Genomic DNA, 22,238 nt, shown 5'->3' with positions numbered 1-22,238 from the left:
AGAGATAATTATTCTTTTTGATCCAATTGTATATGAATGAGATATTTGGATTTTTGTTCAATCTCTAAAAGAGAATAAGAATAATTAATATTTATGTTTTGCATACAGTACATTTATTCATATTATACTTAAAAGTAGACATGCAATATGTCCAAAATTCAAATGTTTGAAGCAAAAAGTCATGTATATTATTAAGTTCTAAAAACTTGATAATCTTCATTAAAAACATTGGAAAAGAAAATACCATTTGTTCAGATGAGCAAAATTACAATTGATATACTTTATTATGTTGTGAGAGAAATTTGGTAAATTTGGAAGATATGTCATATCATCTAAAGAGATTGATAATAGGAATAATAAATGATATTCATATATCATATATATAATTAATCTTCTACAAAAAGTGCATATAGAAAATGTGTCTGCTTTTACTTTTAAATTATATTATACACATATTCGTATAATTGAAATATATGCAACAATGAACCTGAAGTTCATTGATCCAAATATAATTTTATTTCACATGATGAGTCATTTTGGGTTAATAGTGAAATTAATCATTGTAAATAAACATTGGCAGCCATCGAAGAACTAGAAGTATCCATTGAATAACGAGAAGACTTTCATGAAATAAATTGTTAAGTTGTCTTGTTTTCAAGAGATTAATTATCAAACTCTCACTAGGAATAATTGAAATTCAATCTCTCATGCTTTTGGAAGAGATTCAGGATTTATTGTTTCTTGTTGGTGCCGCCTATTGATGGTCGTAAGATATACTTATTATTTTGTATTGAGAATGTTGGCGTGTTGCACCACAAACATTTAATAATTGATTGGAATAAGTGATGAACATTTTGTAGCTTATGTTCGGATAGGAAAGATTCTAAATCTATATAAGTTCATGTTTAAAATGATGAAATAATTAAACTCTATATTGAAATTAACATCATATTAATTAATAAATACTTTGAATCTCTAATGAGTGATGTATTTACTATATAATTTGCTAGTTCTCATTAATGAAATTTTTTTTCCAACATTAGGGGGAGAAATTAAGAAAAAGTTGGAAAAATAAATTGAATGTAATGCATAAATATTATCTCATTTTGATAATTATACATATTACTTTGAACTAGAAGCTTAAAAGATAGCTCGTCTGTAAACTGTTATAAATCAAATGTCAGATACATTTATAGAACATTTACAATTGTAAGAAAGTAACCATGTTATAGTGGTTACAAAGACACCATCTAAGAATGATATCCCAGTGTAACAAGTTGCTGCTACTACACGCTTGAAACATGATAGACAAAGGAGTCCAAAGATAAAGATCCTCGAAGAATAAGTAGTCAATTAATAACTCAGTTAATAATATGGATATTCTAGAAGAAATCTTGAATATGAGTACTCATAAGAATCTTAAAGTAAATAAGGATAGTAAAGAGATCTCGATAAAATTATATGTCATGACAAGAAAAAGATGGAACCATACTTAAATAACTTGACATCATTTTTGTATACAATGTTTTTCACGATATTAATTATGAAAATGAGTACTACGTACTTAGACATATTGAACAATGTCGTAACTTATGTGAAAAGAACAGTCCAATTGAAATAACTTTACTTATCAAATCGTGAGAACTAGTAGTTTAGACATTAGAGAATATCAAACATGCGGAATACGAGTATTTATAAGAAAAACAAAGAGAATGAGATTGAATTATATAAACCTAGACAAATTCCATAATAAATATTGTAAAGAACGAGTATTTGTTATACAAAGAGACATGTTCTTCATTGGTGAATACAATACCTGATTGTGTATCTAAAATATCTAATTGTGTGTGAAAAAACCTACCATACACCTTATGAATGTAGTCACTATACATTTATATGAATCTATTAATAATTATATCCTTGAAGGATTAAAGGTACAAATGTAAGAATCGTGCCAGATTAGAAGGGTACTTTGTAAATAAGAATTTTTTAGTTAAGAGTTTTCGACTAAAGATCTTTGAACTCTTTAGGCGTTTTGATTAAAGTTGGGCGAGATGGTAAGTCGGTTAAGGGAATCCCATGGCAGTCTTGTGAGATCTCGATGGAAATTTAAGATATAAGGTTAATCTCGAGACAAAACTCAGTGTTGGTTCATTCAAGATTAGAATAAGAGAAGGAAATTGGAGGAATCTCAGGCAATCTCAGGCTTGAGTTCGACCGAAATTGAAGGTAAAAGAGGGATTTTAAAGGATTTTGAGACTATCTCGAGGTTGTACCGACCGAGACTGGAGATAGAAAAGAGTTTAATTGGTGAACTCAGGATGATCTTAGACTTATTTCGACCGAGAGCATTATAATTTAAGTGTTCAGTGGAGTTGGAATCCAGGTGTCATGACATGCAAAGACTTAAAATTTACGTAAGCAGGAGCTGGCAAGCTTATAGGAGTTTAAGAATGACTGATCCAACTTAGGATTAGTATAATTAAGAGGAAGGGATAGAAGAAAAGTGTGTTTGAGATTTTAGTAAGAGAAAGGGTTAGGTGCTATGCTAGAGAGAAGCTACCAGACAAGAAGAAGCTTTTGGGTTTGCAAGCATTTTGAGCAAAAGGGAAAATAAGTTTGTGAGTGATTTTTCTAAAGCTAGATTGTTTTAAAAGCTTTCCTTTCTAAAGATTCATATTGTATTGTATGTTGTATTTCACGTTAGTATTTAAGAAGAAAGCTTTATAGGCTTTCATGTTAAAGTTTATGTTATTGATTGCATTGTATTCTATGATTGAGAGTAAATTAGTAGTCTTATTCCTATCAATGAGCTAGCTATTATGTGCACATAATAAGTCAAGGCAACCATGGGACGAAAGGACCACATGGCGGTAAGAAGCTGACTAATACGTTGAAAGGAGCGTATTGAGCATAGCGACCTGAGCAATAAGAAATGGACCAATGAAATCTTAGGAGATGCTGATGATTGTGAAAGGACATCATAGTAGTCTATGCGTGGGATGGCTCGTGTTCTTGGCGTTGAAATGTGGATGACTAATTTGGTTATGCGATTTTGTAATTTATGATATGAGGCGCTGAGTCTGTATCTATGAAATGAAAAGGATTTTATGTGTTGTATTTCCCAAAAAGGTTTTCAAAAGTATCACTCACCAAGTCTTCGACTTATATTTTAAGTTTTCCATTCCCCAGGTTGTAAGGCCTTGACACGGAGTTAAAAAGCTAAGTGATCAAGCCAGATGTTTGAAGGTTGAAGATTATGAAGGCGTTTAGGATTTCTTTGTTAAGCTCTTGTATTAAGAACTCGTAACTTGTACTATTGTAGAATGCATGGTTTTAAAGTTATTAAAAGTGATGTTGTGTTGTTTGTTAATTCGCTACGATATGGTTGTGTTTTTTTATAACTTAGTAGGTTAAAAAGGACTTAAGCTTAAGCGAGCTTTCTGGCGTTTCGCATTAGAAGCGCCAAGATCGCTCTAGTCGCATCACATACCGCATAGCGAATTTTAGGATGCATGCAGGGCAGGGCGTGAAAACCAAAATCATATGATTCAAGTATTAGAAAACTATAAAACATTCCCGACGAATCTAATTATCTTATAAAATTTTTGTTGATATAAGGGTACAAAAATAACCCTTATTTGTCTATATGCTTTTAAAAGAAATCACAACTTGAGATTTATTATATATTATCGATGATTTGAGCAGAAACTTCTGAAGATATTTCAAATGCTACAAAGTTTCTCTAGAAAGAAATTGAGATTATATGTTTTTCATTTATTGGAGTTGTTTTGTCAAAAGGAATTAAATATATTCTTTTTATTTAAAAATAAGATAAAATATTTTTTAGTTAAGTAAAGGTAAAAGATCTTTACTTAAAGAAGAAGATAAAAGACTTTCCTTATATTTAGGAATCTTTTATTGTAAAGAATGGGTTCTTTCGTTTTCTTTATAAAAAAAATTAAAAAAAAAAAAAAAAAAAAAAAAAAAAAAAAAAGCTTTCTTGGCTCTTTAAAGGCAGAAGTTCTCTTAACGTAAAATCCATTCTTCGTAGCTATTGTTCAAAAGTTTATATTTTTGTTGGTGAAGAATCTACACGAAGGTAAACTGGTTACCTTATTTATTTTATGAAGAAATCTTGATATCTTCATTAGTGGTTCTATTGTATCCGAGATAAGAGATTTAAAGAAGGCTTTTCTACAAGGGAAGTCTGATCATCTTCATTAGATTTAAATACAATTCAAAGGGGGCCTAATTATTTTTAGTTTCTATTTATAACTAAAAAGAGTACTAGATCTCGGGGGAGTGTCTTCTAGATTGTTAAAGTTTTATACTCATTTGAATTTTAATAAAATCTACTTATCTAAATTATAAAAGCTCTCCATACATAGGTGGGTCCATCGAACTGGGTTAACAAAGCTTACTGTGTTCTCTTACGTTATTTATCTTTTTGCTCCTTTAGTTATTCGAAAATTATTTCATTATTTTAATCCTTAGCTTGCAAATAAAGCATAAAGCAATTGAAATTGCATCAATTTATACATAAATAGACTAGTTATATCATTGAACTTTCCTAGGGTGGTTCATTTACTTGGTCGTGTTAAAAAAAATTATATCATCTGGTATCAAAAAGATATGAAGAACTTATGGTCTTGAAAAACCATAATTTTGAGAAATAAGTACACTTATATCTTTAGTAGTTTAACACTACTTGTTATAGTATCTTCAGTAATGTTGTTATATAAAAATAATATTTCTCCAAAGATATTGGAGTAGAATTAAACTACGTTACAGTTTGAGAATTAACTCACATGAATTTATTTTATTCTAATAGATCTAATTATGATCTAGCTGGTTATAAAGATGCATATTATTTATATAACTCATGCAAGCTAGATCTTACACAAGTTACTTAGTACATATAGAAGAGATTTTATTTTATGGCAGGTTATGAAGCAGATCAGAACAATACTTTAAATCATGCTGAAATATTGATGATGTACAAGACTAGCCAATAGTATGTGTTCTTACCCTAAAGTCGGAAGGAGTAAATTTCTATCATGCCTCGCCCCAAATGCCACTTCCTACGACAAGTGGGGGCGTGCCACCTAGATACCCATTGTGTATCTCACCTTCAGACGATGCTCTAAAGGCCTAGTAAGCGGAACAACTTCTTTCATCTGTCTCATAGAAAAGCTTTTACGTTGAACTTTAGAAACCTTCGCAAAACTTATCACAGCGAAAAAATACTTGACCCTTAGATTTTACTTCATGCCTAATCCTTAAAACTTAGCTCAAATTCAACTACTAAGTGATAAGTACAAGTAATAATGCAGCGAAATAAGTATAACATCTCTTTATTAACTTAACACTTTACATAGTTCACACTTTACAATCTCATTCCTTTTCTCGCAAGGCATAAAAGTAAAACCTAAGTTCTACGCTCGATGCCTTCCTTTATCCACTGGAAGGCTACTCTTTGCATCAAGATATTTAGGAGTATAAGAACTCTGTTTTCATCCTTCTCCTTGACCGCTCAGCAATCCATCTCAAGGGCAATCTTTAGGACTTCCTTTGCCTGACTCTGTTCCTCCACTCATCGCCTTTGACCTCATAAAACTATGATGCAGTAAGTCGCCTCTCTTCGAAACTAAGTTGCTACCCTTAATGTTAAAGAGTGAAGTTCTTATATACTAATTCCTTAAACACAATATGGAAACACACGACTTGCACGCCGCAAAAGTTTACATAACAACCTACCTTTTCCTCCTTTACTTGGCTTCCACGTCTAACATCCATTCTTTACTTGGCTTCAACGTCCAACAACCTGAGGAGGAAAAACTTAAAACATAAGTCGAATGCTTAGTGAGTGATGGGTTTAAAAAGAAAATACCTTTTGTGGGAATACACTAATATAACACTATTAATAATATCCAACATATTCTATAATCATAAATTCTTATAAACACAAGTTTACCTAGCATCAATTTACAATCACAGCAATAAGAAATAAATTTCATGCGGTTCAATCGTTAGGACATTCATCAATCTTCACCATGACATGAGAGTCTCTTCACGAATGCCTCGCAGTAGACTTGGAATTTCCACATGCGTCTCACAATAATCATGCTTTTCTCAGACCTAGGATTTGCTTTCACCAGGTCTTATCGTCAAGACTTAGGGTTCACTTTCACCAGCATCTCGCAATAGACCTGGAATTCACTTTCACCAACGTTGCTTAATTCATTCCTCGTCTGGATCTGGGATTCACTTCAACCAACATCTAGGGGATTGTGTTGCTAAACCCTAGACTCTAATACCAAATGATATGAAACCCTATAATTTGAAATTTTGGAACTCATTGTTGAACCCCTAATATCAATTTCTAAAACTCTCAAGTCAATAGATGTCAATTTAAAGAAAAACACTAGAATTGGATTCTCTTTCAATTGAAGATCAAGAGATAAAGAGAACTAGTTCCTTACTCTTGGTTTTGAACACTTCGTAGGCAAGATGATTAGACTTACTTGAATGCTCAAGCATGCAACTCTAAATCAAATTGTACAGGTTGGTGATGAAAAATGGGATGAATTAGTTCATTTAAAGTTTTATGTTCATATACTAATGGTGTGAGTATTTTTGAACTTTTTATAAGTTTAGGAGTTTTTTTTAAAACTTTTACAAGTATTTCTTAAATAATGGTTTCCATCTAAAACCAATGATAAGTTAATAAGTGTATTTATTGAACTCTTTTTTGAAAGTTTTGGGATATTTTTGAATCTATTGAAATTTGTATTTTTGACACAAAGTATGAAGTTCAAGAGCACATTTTTATTATTTAACATTTTTTAAATAAAAGAGTTAGGTAGAAAGACTAATGATTGTATCAATTTAAACTCTAAACTATGTTAAAAAAATTAGACCCTTAACTTTTGTAGGTATAATAATTTGCAACCTTTAATACGTTTAACCTTTTGCGATACTTACAATTATTCAAATAAACATGTAAACATTCACAAATGACTCAATTTGAACTCTTAGTTGCGATTTCCTTTGAGAATGTTGGATGCATTTACTCTAGTTGTCCATTTTGTAAAATCAACATTTGAAAAAGTTTACATGCGTTTAAAAATTAATGCATAAATGATTTTCAATTGTAATCGCAATGGACTATCTAAATTGATTGATCTATGAAATTTTTTTAGTTTTAACTGAACTATATGTGTCTCGTGATATTAATTGAACAAATTTAGAGGAGGAATAAATTGATATGTTTGCAAAAATTAAGAATTGAATTAAAAAAGTTATGAGCTCAGAGTTTTAATTTATACAAGTCTAAAGTTTAGGGTTATAAATTAATTCAAAAAAAACAGTATTCTCATTTTTATAGTAATGAAAAATAAATATTTTTTGGGTTTTTTAAAAAATAGAACAAAACTCAAAAATATTTACACCATATAAAACAATTTTGAAAACAAAAAAAAGCCTAGAAGCCTACAACGTGTAATAACAAAAATATCCCATGATTAATCGGTCACAACGCACGCAAAAAGCTTGATATACGATCATTCAGATATTGGTAAAACAATCTTGGTACATGATTTTGTACCAAATCTAAATGATCTTGTATCAAATCTAAATAAAAAGATCGTGTATCAATATCTAAACGATCATGGTACAAGATTTTGTAGCAAATCTAAACAATAAAATTTAAATGATCTTGTACCAAATCTAAACGATCTTAGTACACGATCTTGTACCAAATCTAAATGATCGTCTAAATGATCTTCTATTGGTACACGGTCGTTTAGATTTTGGTAAACGGCCATGTAGTAAAAATAGAAGAAGAAAGAAGAAGAAGAAGGACACGGTACCTGATAATGAAAAAAGACTAAGAAGATGACGTCGAAGATGAGAGATGACAAAAAAGAAAGAAATTTTGGAAGAGGAGATGAAGTAATCACAAACAAGAAAGCATGGGAATATGAAGAAGGAGAAGCAATAATACAAAGAAGATGTGCATGCACTCAACACAAAATTCAAAACCAACAAGGACAAATCTGGAATTTATAAAAATACAGTAATGGCTTTGTTGAGAAATATGGTCCCCACTTCATTTATTTATCTATTTAATTATTTATCTTTTTTGGTTTGGATTGTTTCAGCTTTGGTTGGCTGTTGGGATTTGGTTTTATTATTTCTCTTTCAATTGGGCTACTGTTTGTTTGGCTTTTATTCTGTTCAAGGTTGCTCGTGGTGATTATTGAGATCAAGAAGTATTTTTATGAAGTTGATTAATCGTCAATTCGGCACTCTGATAGTTATAGAAATTGTGATGAGTTATCTCAACTGACAACTAAGTTCTACTCGTAAAGAGATTCTTAGTTAAAAGAGAACAGAGACGATCAAGTGAAGCTTGACATTGCACGGTGACTTCTAATTAAGGGGGAGTTTTTCTCTCACTGTTATTATAGCGATTATGAGTGATCATTGTTTTGATTTATATATCAATATACTAGTATCACTTTGTACATAATGTTGAGTATATGTGATGATGTATGTACTATGCATCATAACTCTATAATCATGAATTATATCACAAAACAATAATATGATATCTTATCATGGGTTAAGGATTTCCCAGATGTAATGTTGTGTCATCGAACTGGATTACCAATATTTGGTGCTCTAATTGTTATTATTACTATTTGTTTTCTGTGTTGTTTCCTTAGTTATTAACTCAAGTGTTAACTTAAAACATCAAGGTAATTGAGTCTCTATTTTCTCATGCTTTATGAATTTTTACATTTTTTTATTACACGAGCAGTAAATATTTTAAATTTTGTTCTATATAAATTGATTCATAATTTTCTTGAAAAAATATTGAAAAAGATGCATATTTAAATTTGGAGTACGTAATAGATTTTCGCCATTGGGCAACACACACATATATATATTCAAATTGGTGAATTGAAAGAGTTTTTAAAAACTTGAGGGCTCCATACCCAACGTTAGACGCGCTTTCAATGTCGATACCTTTTCCTCATATAAAATGTCAAATACACCTTTTTTTTTTTTCTTTTACTTTTCTTTTACTTTTCTTTTTTCAATTGTTATAATAACATATCTTTGCCATCCTAATTCTTATCTCGTCAATCAATACGTTACAAATATAATAATTTTAATTTTAAGAAAATACTCATATTTAAAATCCTAACTACCCAATTTCCCATCTCTATCTCTTTCTTTACATACATGTCCTTTTACTCGTATTTCATATAAATTTTCATATTGTTTTTCATCTTGTAATCGTAACTTTTTAAATATTATCACTTGTTAAGTGATTGGGTAAGTGTATCTGTTTAAAAGACAAACAATATAATTTTTATAATGCAATTGATGTTGAAAGAACCCTATTCTTTGAGATAGAATGCAATACATGCTATTTAGATACATCTACTCAAGGTAAAGCTGATTACATATATTGAATTGGTTTAATTGATTCTCTCCATGTATCCATTTATAAAAAAATAAATAAATACATACATTTTTGCACTTCAAATAATAATTTCATGAGATATAAAGTTCAAGAAAAAAAATCCAAAAAATAGTTGATTGAATGATAATAATAATTCTTACTATAGAAAAGTAATTTTTTTTTTTTTTTTGCGTATAACTTCACGATGATATTTAATAATATTTGAATAAAAAAATTTACATTATATAAAAAATAATTATAACTACAATAGTTCACATACATTGGCCCGTGTTTCGTGATTAGTCATATTAAATGTATTGAAATGAAGAGGTAAAATTATTTTTTTTTAATCTAAGAAGCCTAAAGATAATTTGTTTGATTTCTAAGTTTTCAAAATATACTCTAAGTTTTTTTTAGAAAGGATCTATTTAATCATTAAAATTTTAAAAGGTAACTTTTTATTCGTTTAAACTTTTTAAAAATAGATTTAAAATGTTTTCTTAAGGAATTTTTTATTATTTTAAATTACAAATTAATTCTTTAAAAAAATACATCAAGTCTCTAAAATTATTTTTAAATTTTAATTTTGTAATTCAAAATAGCATATACTTCTTTTAGATAATCATAAAAATACTCCAGTGACCTGTTAAATCCATTTTATTTTTAAGAATTTTAAGTACTATTCCTACCAAATAGGTGTTCTTTTGAAAACTCATAAATCTAATGTACTCGTTATAAAAAAACTGGAATACTAGAAAATGTAAGGTTTAAAAGTTAGGACTAAAATGTAGTTTTCTTAAAAGAAAAAGAAAAAAGAGGAAAATAAAATTTAGAAAAGTATATTTTTCAAACAATAAATGTAGGAAGGGAATCGAAGCTCTAATATGAAGATCTACTACATAAACTTTATATTAATCGAGGTATGCGGATGCTCTAATGAAAAAGAAAAAAAGTTTAAAGAAAAAGAAAAGATAAGTTTATGGATAGAGGTAAATTAGTTTATGAAGTGTTAAAAAGGAAAGTGTAAAGATTTGAAATAGAGTAGTATTAGATTGGACGGCAAATTTTAGGTTGAAGAAATTTTCTCTTCAGGTAGGAATGGAAATTTTTTACGAATTTAGAATGAGAGAAAGTTCTGAATAAAAACTTAATGCCACCATTGAAAGTGGTCTCTTTCATTATTCCTTTTTTCCGCAGCTTTTGTCCAAAAAACCTCTCCAAAAACAACGAATTTACGCCTTCTTCCCCAACGCGTTTGGTCAAATGTTTGTAACGTCGCCCAATTCTTCAACCTTCTTTTGGTGGATCTGGTCAGAATCGGAGACCCATTGGAGGCCTTTCCACTCCGCCTACTTTTGATTTTCAATTTTGGGTTTTATCGCTATCTTTTGGTAAAAAATGGGATTCTCTTAGCTGCTTCCATTATCCGTTTCTGTTTCTTTAAGGGCTTTTCTTCTTACCCTTTTACCAGTTTCTTTCTGGGAATTTTTTTCATGATTGGAATTGATCATCCTCCAGCCTCCAGCTCTGTTTTGTGATTTTTATCAGATTCTCTCTCTCTTTTTTTTTTTTTTTTTTTGGTCTAGTTCTTGTCTTTTGACGTTGTGGGATTTCGAGGGTTTCGTGTTATTTGAAAGTTTGAGTTGTATTGGTGGCGAATTTGTTGAAGGTTTGAATTTTGTTTTGATGGGTTTGAGGAAAGATGGAACCGTGAGGATATTATGATTTTATAATGACATTTCGACAACTTATGGGTGTTGCAAAAAGGAGATGTTTGGTTGTTCTGGTGATTCTCATCTGTGCTTCTTTAGCGACTTGCTTGAAGAACCACGAGGAAGAGGAACTAATTCTGAGTCAACTAGCTGACCCAATTAGTGGGGATGTCAACACAGAGATGGTGAGCCATTTATTTTTGCTTCTGAACAACAAATTTTAGTTCGTATGTCAGCTTCATATGTCTTAAACCTTTTTTCTTTCTTAACTATTAATGTTGGATTAAAAAGTAGTTTTGTTTGTAGTATTTCGCTATTTCCAACTCTAGAATGTTGTTTAGACCAATTAAGTGCTGCAATTATGTTTGATTTTGGGGATAATTGATCTTAAAAGTTCTTGGCCATGTTTGTGTTAAATTTAATAAGGCCATTAAGTGAAGGAAAGAATTTGGACAATGAGGAGAGAGCATATTGTGAAGGGAATTACCTTGTGGCGATTGGTGATTAGCGATAAAAACTTATGCATTCATACCCTTATTTACTAATGATTTGTTTCTGGCTTTATATTGTTAACAATCGAAAGTTGTATCCTGAACCGCGGATGACATTCTTATTTTGTTTCCACCTTTTTCATTGCAGTTTTTAAATTCTAGCCCTTTTTTTGTAAGAAAACAGTTTTTAGAAGCTAGAAGCTGCATATTCTGAAATCATTTTTGAAATAGAAATTAGTAAGAACATGCTTTTGTGTTTTTTTCCTTATAAAAAGAATTTGATTTTATATTACTTTTTTTCCTATATATATAGAATAACTAAAGTTCTCATTCCTTGCTAAATCAGGATATTGTTTATACTAATTTCAACAGTTTAATAACCTCAACTTTAACCTTTGCTAACTACTCAAAAGAGTTCCTTGAAAAAACAAAATTGAAAAGGTGAACAAAATGTCCTTTTTTCTGAATAGCTTCCAAGCAGCTTTCCACTTTCTTTAGTGTTGGGGTGTTTGTTAGGATCTTACAAACGTTTTTAAATTTGTAGATTAGAATAAAAAAGATCTGTTAGCACTCAAACATATATTTTAGAAGCAAAAAGACATCAATTGAAAATAATTAAACGTCAGTAATTTACTTCCCCAACTGCTAGTTTAGACAAATATCTGTTTCAACCTTTTGTTTATTTGTATGGGTCTTCTGCCTCTTGGCTTATTCGAGTCTCATTTACCTAAGGTTTTGAAAACTTGCTGCAGGCTGAGCTGTTACTGGTTAAGTGCAACTTGGATTTGTTTCAGTTAAGGGAAGCTGCCGATGGTATTGACCTCTGTTTCGAAGAAACACCCAGAAGTACAAACGGAATTAACTTTGAATGTCGGATGCTGACAAAAGAGAAAACAAACAGAATGCTAAGGGCCATGCATCCCCAGATGAAGCAGACTCTTTTAGATTGTTTAAGGAAAAAAATTCATGTCTCTGGAAAAGACTACAGCTCTGAAACTTGGTACACCAGGTATTTGGAGTCGGTGTTTTTAATTCCTGGTAGTCTTAGAAGGAAGTTAAGTTCTAGATTGCTTCGAAATGCTAAAGAAGGCAGTGCTCCCGCACCTGAATCTTCAGCTGATGAAAAACCTTCAAGAAAAGCTTCTAGCACAAGTGGTCAGAAAGAAAAGAAATCTAATAATAATCAAACAGTCATCATCGCTGTTGTTGTAACAGCAACGGTGACTTTTATTATTGTAGCTCTGCTATTTTTGTGCTATAACAAGAGTGGCTCCAGAGTGAAGCAAAATGATGAAAATCATGAAAGGCCTCTCCTAAGCTTGAGTTTAAGTGAGTACTCTATTCAGTCCTCGCATAAGCTTGTTTTGAGACTTTATTTTATTTTACCTTAACGTTTTTTTAATGTTGATATAGATCATGAACTTTCAGGTTCTTCCCCCAAATATTCTGCTTTTGGGGATTCTCTGAAGGATGACAAGCTCATGAATCAATCGTCTAGCTTAAGTCACCACCAGAGAGCTCCATCTTTGGATGGTAGCCTGCACATTGTCTCTGACGGTGGGCGTACTTCAATGCAGGGACCTCCATCTTTTGGAGCTGCTGGAATTGCCAATAGTTCATCTTTTGGATCAACGAATATGGCTGGCAGTAGTAATGGTTTGGTGCCACCTCCTCCAGGAGCAGTGCCAGTCACCTCAGAAATTTTACCTCCTCTGAAGCCTCCTCCTGGCAGGGCTGTTCCCCTGCCTCCTGAACGCCCTTCGTCTTTTAAGCCCCCATCCAGCATGGCTAGTCCTCCTCCTCCACCACCACCTCCTGCACCACCACCACCAAGACCACCGGGAAATTCAGTTCGCCCTCCAGGACCTCCTCCACCTCCACCACCTATACCAGGCAAGGCAGGCCCTCGCCCACCACCACCTCCCAGAAGTGGTATTGCTCCTCCTCGGCCACCTCCATTAGCACACAAAGGTGCAAATCCACCTCGACCTCCCAAGCCTTTTGGTTTAGGTGATGATGAAATGGACGAATCAGGTGTTCCCAAAGCCAAACTAAAACCATTTTTCTGGGACAAAGTTCTTGCAAACCCCGACCATTCCATGGTCTGGCATCAGATAAAAGCAGGGTCTTTCCAGTATGTTACAAGTTCCACTTCTTTTATATCACCGTTGCTTTTAAATAATTTTATAAGTTGCTGAAGCATTTAATCTAAATTCATACAGATTCAACGAGGAGATGATAGAAACTCTTTTTGGATATACGCCTGTAGATAAAACCAAAACTGAGGGTAAGAAGGAGTCATCATCACAAGATCCTGCACATCAGTACATTCAGATTATTGATTCAAAGAAAGCGCAAAATCTGTCCATTCTTCTGCGAGCGCTAAATGTGACAAAAGAAGAAGTCTGTGATGCGCTTCATGAAGGTAATCTACCTGATATTGACTTTCTTACATCTCCTTAGAAGACATAAAGAAACATGAATCTGAATGAAGGCATGCACTTCATTCCGTTTTAACAGTTTATTCTGTCCCAAAAGTGAAGAAATTAGTTGAATTAATACCAATTTCATGATACTCTTGAGGGATATTTATTTCCAACAAATTTAATAAAACACAATGTTTTACTGATGAAGTGGCTGAGGGCAGTTGCTCCCCGCTCTTAAAATCTCAAGAAATGGGCTGTTGGAAATCCAAATAACATGGCTTTTAGGAAATAGGCTCAAGAGAGCATATTAAGCATTCAAGCCTATAAATGTTAGCAACCTCTCATTTTCTAGCTCATTAAATAATGCAAAAATAAGGAAGCAGGCATATCTAAGACAATACTCAAAATACTCCAAAACTTGGTTTGAGAATAATTTGTTAAATAGCTTGGAGGATAATCATCATCCTCTCAGTTTGCAAAATATCCAAGACAACACTCAAAATACTCCATATTATTGATATAAGAAATTGATTTCTTCATATGGTGTAAAGTCCGAGTAAGATAATATAGAATGAACATTAATTTGCATGACAATGTTGAAAACATGCAAGTATGGTTTTGCTTCTGAAGATTTCCCTTCATAGTCAATATATTTGATTAAATATAAATGTTAATTCTGCAAACGGTTGGTTCCATCATTCAAAATACGAATCTCCCATTTCTTTAATGGGAGCAATTATTACTCTTTTGTCATTGTTATGTAACGAGTGGCTGGAAGAAAATCTTCCGCAAGGTAAAAGGTAAGGTGCATCTGTAATCTACAAAGCATATCTATCTTGTTTTTTTGGCTGTTTTCTGCTGCCATTTCTGAATGGAATGCATACATTTTTGGGCTGCTATCTTATATTGTCATGTCTTTGTTGGATCAGGAACTGAACTTCCTTCCGAACTTCTAGAGAACTTGCTGCGGATGGCACCAACTCCAGAAGAAGAACTCAAACTTAGACTTTTTAGCGGGGAACTTTCTCAACTTGGAAATGCTGAGCGTTTTCTTAAATGTTTGGTTGATATCCCATTTGCTTTCAAAAGGTTGGAATCGCTGCTTTTCATTGGCACTCTTCAGGAGGACATCACCATCACTAAAGACTCCTTCGTTAACTTGGAGGTAGAACACTTTTCACTTATTACATTTACTACTTCGAACTTTTAATATTTATCAATATTAACAATTCCGAACCCAATAGTTAGTCATGCATGAGAGATTGAGCGATGAATAGGTAACAGTCTTGTTTTGTTGCCATGGTTTTGTTATGTTTATTTTTCAACAAAAAAAAAAAAAAAAAGAAAGGCAGCTAGGAGTTCTCTGATGAGTAGTATTCTAATGGAGCAATTCATTGAGTTTGTATGTCCAGTGTAGAAAATAGTTAATAAGGATTAATTCAAATCCAACAAAGGCATCACACAAGTAGACAAGATCCACAGCCTACAACTTAGATTTGCACTTGTCTGCCTATTGGCCCTTGAAGTCTCACTATTGTTCCCGTGAAGTTGTCTTTGCTCCGAAAATTTTGTCCATCTACCAGCTGTTGAAATGAATTTCTGCTTATCGTGTTATATTTATGTAGGTCTGCTAAAAGAAATCGAACTGATGTGTATATCCCATTAGCTAATTTCCCGATTCTTCAAATTATTGGCACAGGAGATGGTTGTTCTCCAACTACCGAAGTCAGAGTCTTTGTTCATCTCGTTTCGTATTATTCACGTCTCAAATGTATATAGATTAGCATACATTATGAAAGATTCAAGTTCTTTTGTATTATATGAGTTTGTTTCTCCTCCATCTCTGAATTTCCTGAATAGTTCTGGATTCATATCTACTTTACGTGATAACTGCAGGTTGCTTGTAAGGAACTTCGGAGCAGCAGGTTGTTCCTCAAACTTCTAGAAGCTGTTCTTAAGACGGGCAATCGAATGAACGATGGAACTTTTCGTGGTGGTGCACAAGCATTCAAATTGGACACTCTTTTAAAATTGTCGGATGTGAAAGGAAAAGATGGCAAGACTACATTATTGCACTTTGTAGTTCAGGAGATAATTCGCACAGAAGGGATAAGAGCTGCTCGGAATGGCACAGGAAGTCAGAGCTTCTCAAGCACCTCATCAAAGGATTTGCTGGATGATACTACTGACACCGAAGAGCATTACCGTGCCTTGGGTCTTCAGGTTGTCTCAGGGTTGAGTGGTGAACTTCAGAATGTGAAGAAAGCAGCAACGATAGATGCTGATGCCTTGACTGGAACTGTTTCGAAACTTGGGCATGGACTCTTAAAGACAAGAGACTTTCTGAATAAAGACCTGCGGGGTCTAGCTGAAGAGAGTCAATTTCACGAAACACTGAAAGTCTTTGTGCAGAATGCGGAGGCTGATATCATGGCCCTCCTGGAAGAAGAAAAAAGAATCATGGAATTGGTGAAAAGCACAGGCGACTACTTCCATGGAAATGCAGGAAAAGACGAGGGCTTACGATTGTTTGTAATTGTGAGAGATTTCTTGATAATGATAGATAAGACATGCCGAGAAATAAAGGAGGCACAGAAAAAGCAGGCAAAGGGACACAGAAAGGCAGTGTCATCTTCTGATATCCACCCGCCTTCGTCTTCGTTGTCTACTGATATCAATCACCACCCTCCGTCGTCTACCAATATCAATCAACCCCCGTCATCTACCGATATCAGTCAACCCCTATCAACTACAGTTTCTGATCTACGACACCCTCCTTCTCCTGATTTGAATCAGCTGATTTTTCCTGCAATCACTGATCGTCGGATTTGTAACTCAAGTTCAGATGATGAGGAGAGTCCGTAGGTAATCAGTTGTTGAAAATATGTCCAACCATCTGCATTATTAGGTTCCATTTTGGTCATAGGCAAGTTCTTTAGCATATGAAGAAGCTCCATGAATTGCCAATGTGACCAGAATACACTTAGACTTTGACTTTGATTTTCTTTCATCTTTCTTAATTCTTTTGTAAAAAAAATCTTAGTTTTGACATTTTTGGCAGTTGGAGCATTCAACATAGTTTGTAGATGTAGATTGTGTTTACCAAGAGTATCAGTTAAATATGTCATCTTTTTTCATGTTGTGTGGGTCTCCTAAAGGCTTCTAGACCTGTTGACTGTTATCTTTACTCATTGCCATTTGAACTAAATATGACCCAATTTTTTCAACTTTATATTTTTCTTCTGATATTTTCATTGATTAAAACATCACATTCTTATGGATATCTTTCACTTAATTACTAAAATATAAAGGAGCTTGGACTGTTGTGATAGCGTAGATTAAAATACAAACTTTGATGGCTGTGTTTATAAATTAGAACAAGTTTTGATTATATCTTCGAAGTTTTGATACTGATACTCCCACTTAGACGTTGACTCCACATTTTATTACACTAATAAATAAAAATTTGATACAAATGATACAAGGAAATAGGCGATGTAAAAATATATAAAATTAAACACAAAATCAAATTTTAATATATTGTTGCTTTAATTAAAAAACTGAAACAATATTTCATGATTAACAACAGAGTCCCAACATGAAAACGAACTCAATCTAGAAGAGGCAATGGGCAAATAATATTTAGACCACATCCATTGAAGAACCTAATAATAATTTCAACGAGGAAAGAGAACTTTAAAATCTTAAATTTCACAAAAATCCAAATATGATTAACCGCAGGCCCATCTCTAAATTGCACTAAATCAAAATTCGACCCTACAAGGACCCATTAATAAAATCCAAATTTTCTGCTCGCCATCAGACAATCTCCTTCCAAGTAATTTAAAGGTCTATAGTGAACATATTCATCGCTTGCACAAAAAGATTTACTTTTCCCTTTTTATCTAAAGTCGGCAATGAAGTTTAGAATTTGATACTTCATAAATTCAAATTTACTCTGCTTTCTAATATTAACGTTAAGAACACAATCAACCATTCTAAAAATGACAGTCCAGAGACATGACTCAAAGTTAAAAACATCACAAATGCCATCTAAAAGCACAATTCATAAGAAAATATCATAATGATTTGGAATAAATGCAAAAATTTTAGAACATTTGCTAAAAAATCAACTTGTCCAGTTATTAATTAAACCACGATGGTTTTAAACTACCCCTAATAATTCCTCATAAATACATCAGAAACTTAGCCAAAAAAAATATCAAACTCGCAAAGAACAAATCAGATTGAGCAAAGTCACGAACAATCTGATTACAACACTTCCAACTCCAAATCCCCCGGCTCAAAGTGATGACTCAAAAAAATAAAGTTCAGAAAAAAATAAAACCTAATACTTAAAATAAAAATTCATAATCTCAGGTATGAAAAACAAGTAGGAGGTGATATTAATAGATGATGGTGATGATATTCACAACACTAGGTGAAATTCTAGCACTACTCCTCGAACTATTACAAATTCCATAAGCAAAGATTCGTAACCTAACAAAATAATAGATGTCAAAGCAAGGAGGAAAACACTATCTTGACCAGAGCCACATTTCATAAACATTTCAAAGATTCAGTTCATTTGGTGCTATTACAAACAGAACTAGGGTTCATCGTCACCACCAGCGTTCTTCGATGAAGTCCCTGTTTTCTTGGGCAGAAGCAGATTGTGAATGTTGGGCATAACCCCACCGTTAGCAATAGTCACGTCTCCCAAAAGCTTACTGAGTTCCTCATCGTTACGTACAGCAAGCTGAATATGACGAGGAACAATACGCGTCTTCTTGTTGTCCCTAGCAGCGTTTCCAGCGAGTTCCAAAACCTAAACATAACAAAAACACTCGAATTTATTCAAAAGGATACAAAACCAATTAAACTCTCAAATACCCACGAAAGAATTTCGAAAGACGAAAAAAATTAGGGAAAAATTCGGAACCCTAGATCCACAAGAAGAGCTCTATTACACAGAACCCATAAATCGATAAAAAAAAATCCAAATGAAACTTGGCAATTATTATACCTCAGCAGCAAGGTATTCAAGAACAGCAGCAAGATAGACAGGAGCACCGGCACCGACACGCTCAGCGTACTTGCCGGCCTTAAGGAAACGAGCAATACGACCGACGGGAAACTGGAGGCCGGCTTTACTACTCCTGGAGGTGGCCTTCTTGGCGGCTCCGGATCCCAGGGTTTTACCTCTACCGGCCATTAATTGAGATCTGTTAAGATGGAAAGGGAGAAAAAGGGAAAGGGAAAGGGAAAGGGAAAGGGAAAGGGAGAGGAGATATTGGCGATTTTCCGGCGAGGGCGGGAGAGAGTAATATATAATCACGAAGGATAAAAGGACAGTATTTGGTATATATAGTGAGATGGGTGTTGAGAGATAAGCCAATGAAATTGAAGTACGCGGATCGAGATGGATGAGCGTTGGATGGGTGAGTGATTGAACGGTTGAGATTTGAAGGGTATTCGATTTTGTTAACAGATGGCGCCGTGGAACAGATTACGTCAGCATGTTTGTGAATTGGCGGGAAGGCCCCTTCCTTTTTTTATTAACTGAATTTATAAAATTCCAAAACTTTCCCTCCCTCCCTCCCTTTCTTCTTTAATTTCCTTACTGTTATTATTTGCGTAGATGGCTTTAGAGTGGCATTTGAGTGAAAGCTGCTTTGAATTTCTTTGGAATTGTTGATCCCTCGTGGTTTGGGTATGGGATTCGACGTTTAATTAGAGATTGTCTGTGTTTTGCATGTGTTGAGATGGGAGTGGAGGATGCATGATTTCCCTCCTCTTGTGTGATGGTTCAGTTGCGGGCGGGAGAGGGGAGGATTTTGAGATCCAAATCCTAGTAGATCAAAACAAACCATATTGTTTTAGGTATTCAAAACTGAATTTATTTTAGGTAAGGAATCCAAATTGATTGTTCAAAGGGCACTCATTTCTTTACAAACTTTATTACTTTAATCATGGATTTGAATTTATGCAACAAACACTATGCTAAGTCTCAAAACTAAGATTCAGTGTTTATTTTCTTTCAAAAATAGTCTTGTCTCATGCAACCTTAAATCATAACAGCTATTTGCTATTCCTCTAACTATTTGCATAAAATTTTTAACAATTCAATGTTATTGATTCCATTAAACATGAAACCTATCGAGTTCAACATTCAATCCAACAATAACTGAGAGCAAATCAATATGAATTAAGCACAATGACATTAAAAAGCATAAGGTTTTACAATACCCATGAAATTGATGACAACATAAAAGTTAAAGAAGACTAAATAATCATAGAAGACACTTCTCGTATATTCCTTTGATGGAACTTATCAATCTTCACTCGAACAACTTATCGAGATGTCGAAAGGCCTCCAAAATAGTTCTTCTATCACACCCCCTCCCGGATCACCTGCTCTAAACACGGAAGGTGACGTGATGTCAACTGAAACCATTCACCTTTGAAATAATACCAACTGACCCTTGACATGAAAACATAAAACATTTGCCAACGGAAGTCCCTAAACTTGGTAAAAACTTTAAACCATGGTGTATCCCATTTGGAAACAACTTTTATAAATACTATGATAACATTTCTAATAAATCATTTTCTTTCATATCGGAAGACTGATTGGCCCTAGCAGCAGTATGTTCAACACACAAATTCACAATCTGTACCTAGAAAGAGAGAAAACATTTTAAAAGTGTAAGTCAAAAGACTTAGTGAGCAACGGTTTTATAAAATATGTTTTCACAAACAATTTATCATAAAAACTAAAACTTTAATAACATTTAACAATAAACAATCATTTCATAACATGATACTTGAACCATTAAACTTTAGCATAGCTTTTGGAAGACAATGATATGTTGGAATGTATGTCCTAAAACTAGTAGTTTGTAGTTTAAAATTATATTCTATTAAATAAAATGGTTATTGAGGATTTATTATTGAAAATTGAATACTATAATCTTGAATCCAAAAAACTGAGATCCCGAGGCTATCTAGTATAGATTTGAACTTTATGTAGAGACATAAACATGGATCAAGTTCGAGTTTATAGTCCAAACACGATCTATAGTGTATGAATAAGGTTGAGTGCCTTGTTCTGGGAACACTATGGATGCGACCCACTTTGTATTTAGTACAAATGATGAGATCCTGAATGGTTCATGTAAAGACATGGAAGTGGGGGCATCCTATGTAAAGAGTTTACATAAAACTGGAACCATGAAATAGTCACTTTTAAATTATAACACCGTTGAGTGTATAAAACTGACTATTTCGATTATTGATAACCTAGGTAACTTAATCTTAGTCCTAAGCTAACTATGAACTTTTGTTCAAATGGGAATTATCCTTAGATCTGCATAGGTGAGGGCAGCTCATCAGTGTTGGTCCAATAAGCCTCCTATTTCAGGGGTAAGACCGAGTGAAAAGCTAGGGACATAGGGTGCAAGGCATAATACACTTCTAACCGCTTTAGGGCTAGTAGATAGGTTGTTACCTTAAGAACTAAATCCAAGTCTTGAACGAAGGGCCCCACCCTCTCATTGGCTCGAGAGGGATTCGATTTATAGGTTGGATCTTAAACCAATTATTCAATAGTGGATCAGCAAGACTTAAGGAATAAGATGTAATCTCGGAGGTAAAACGGAATTTTAACCTAGTAGAGATTACGAACAACTTGTGAAAGATTAACTTATTGATTATGGTTATATCAGATGGATATAAATATATCTATAGTGAGGGAAGTGCAATTACGAGACTTTAGTGGAATGACTCGTTAGTTAACGAATATTGATTAGCTTGCTCTTAAAGAGTTTAGCTAGTTAATCTTGGATCGTTGGAGCCCATGATCTATAGGTCCATTAGATTTTCCTACTGGCTCATATGGAATTAACTTAGAACAATATGTTGGAATTATTTGAATTGTTTGAATTAGATACAGAGAGAGAAAGTGATGAATATATGTGATATAGCCGTCGATAATAGAGGTTTATGTTTGAATGTGATTTAAATATTAAAAATATGAATACGAATTTATATTCAAAAGCTCGTAATCGATGGAAATGGTCAAAGTTGTAAAAAGTCAAAACGTTGACTTTTGACTTTTGACTTTAAAATG

General features: G+C 33.2%; 2 protein-coding genes across 3 annotated transcripts; one reads left to right on the top strand and one right to left on the bottom strand.

Moving 5' to 3' along the window:
- Window positions 1–10,529: 10,529 nt before the first annotated feature.
- LOC103494960 (formin-like protein 5) lies at window positions 10,530–17,244 on the top strand. Of its 2 annotated transcripts, none has more exons than XM_008456349.3 (6): window positions 10,530–11,375; window positions 12,434–13,010; window positions 13,095–13,815; window positions 13,904–14,106; window positions 15,037–15,272; window positions 16,004–17,244. In XM_008456349.3, the coding sequence occupies exons 1-6, from the start codon at window positions 11,211–11,213 to the stop codon at window positions 16,970–16,972; spliced, it is 2,871 nt and encodes a 956-aa protein (XP_008454571.2). In that variant the 5' UTR covers window positions 10,530–11,210; the 3' UTR covers window positions 16,973–17,244. The 2 variants fall into 2 exon arrangements, with proteins under 2 accessions (XP_008454571.2, XP_008454572.2); XM_008456350.3 differs by having other exon boundaries at window positions 10,551–11,375; window positions 13,110–13,815.
- A 1,246-nt stretch (window positions 17,245–18,490) lies between these two features.
- LOC103494959 (histone H2A.6) lies at window positions 18,491–19,371 on the bottom strand. Its single transcript, XM_008456348.3, has 2 exons — window positions 19,134–19,371; window positions 18,491–18,935 (listed from the first exon to the last, which is right to left on the bottom strand). The coding sequence occupies exons 1-2, from the start codon at window positions 19,320–19,322 to the stop codon at window positions 18,717–18,719; spliced, it is 408 nt and encodes a 135-aa protein (XP_008454570.1). The 5' UTR covers window positions 19,323–19,371; the 3' UTR covers window positions 18,491–18,716.
- Between the last annotated feature and the right edge of the window lie 2,867 nt (window positions 19,372–22,238).

Source organism: Cucumis melo, chromosome 4, assembly GCF_025177605.1.
Source record: "Cucumis melo cultivar AY chromosome 4, USDA_Cmelo_AY_1.0, whole genome shotgun sequence".
NCBI lineage: Eukaryota > Viridiplantae > Streptophyta > Magnoliopsida > Cucurbitales > Cucurbitaceae > Cucumis > Cucumis melo.
Note: the sequence above shows the minus strand (reverse complement) of the source record. Positions and strands in the feature narration are given on the sequence as shown.

Excerpts from the sequence above, each read along its gene's own strand:
- LOC103494959 (XM_008456348.3), bottom strand. The coding sequence starts at position 19,322 with ATGGCCGGTAGAGGTAAAACCCTGGGATCCGGAGCCGCCAAGAAGGCC. Across the intron at positions 18,936-19,133 it reads TTGAATACCTTGCTGCTGAG|GTTTTGGAACTCGCTGGAAA; the intron begins GTATAATAATTG and ends TGTTATGTTTAG.
- LOC103494960 (XM_008456349.3), top strand. The coding sequence starts at position 11,211 with ATGACATTTCGACAACTTATGGGTGTTGCAAAAAGGAGATGTTTGGTT. Across the intron at positions 11,376-12,433 it reads GGGATGTCAACACAGAGATG|GCTGAGCTGTTACTGGTTAA; the intron begins GTGAGCCATTTA and ends AACTTGCTGCAG. Across the intron at positions 13,816-13,903 it reads ATAAAAGCAGGGTCTTTCCA|ATTCAACGAGGAGATGATAG; the intron begins GTATGTTACAAG and ends AAATTCATACAG.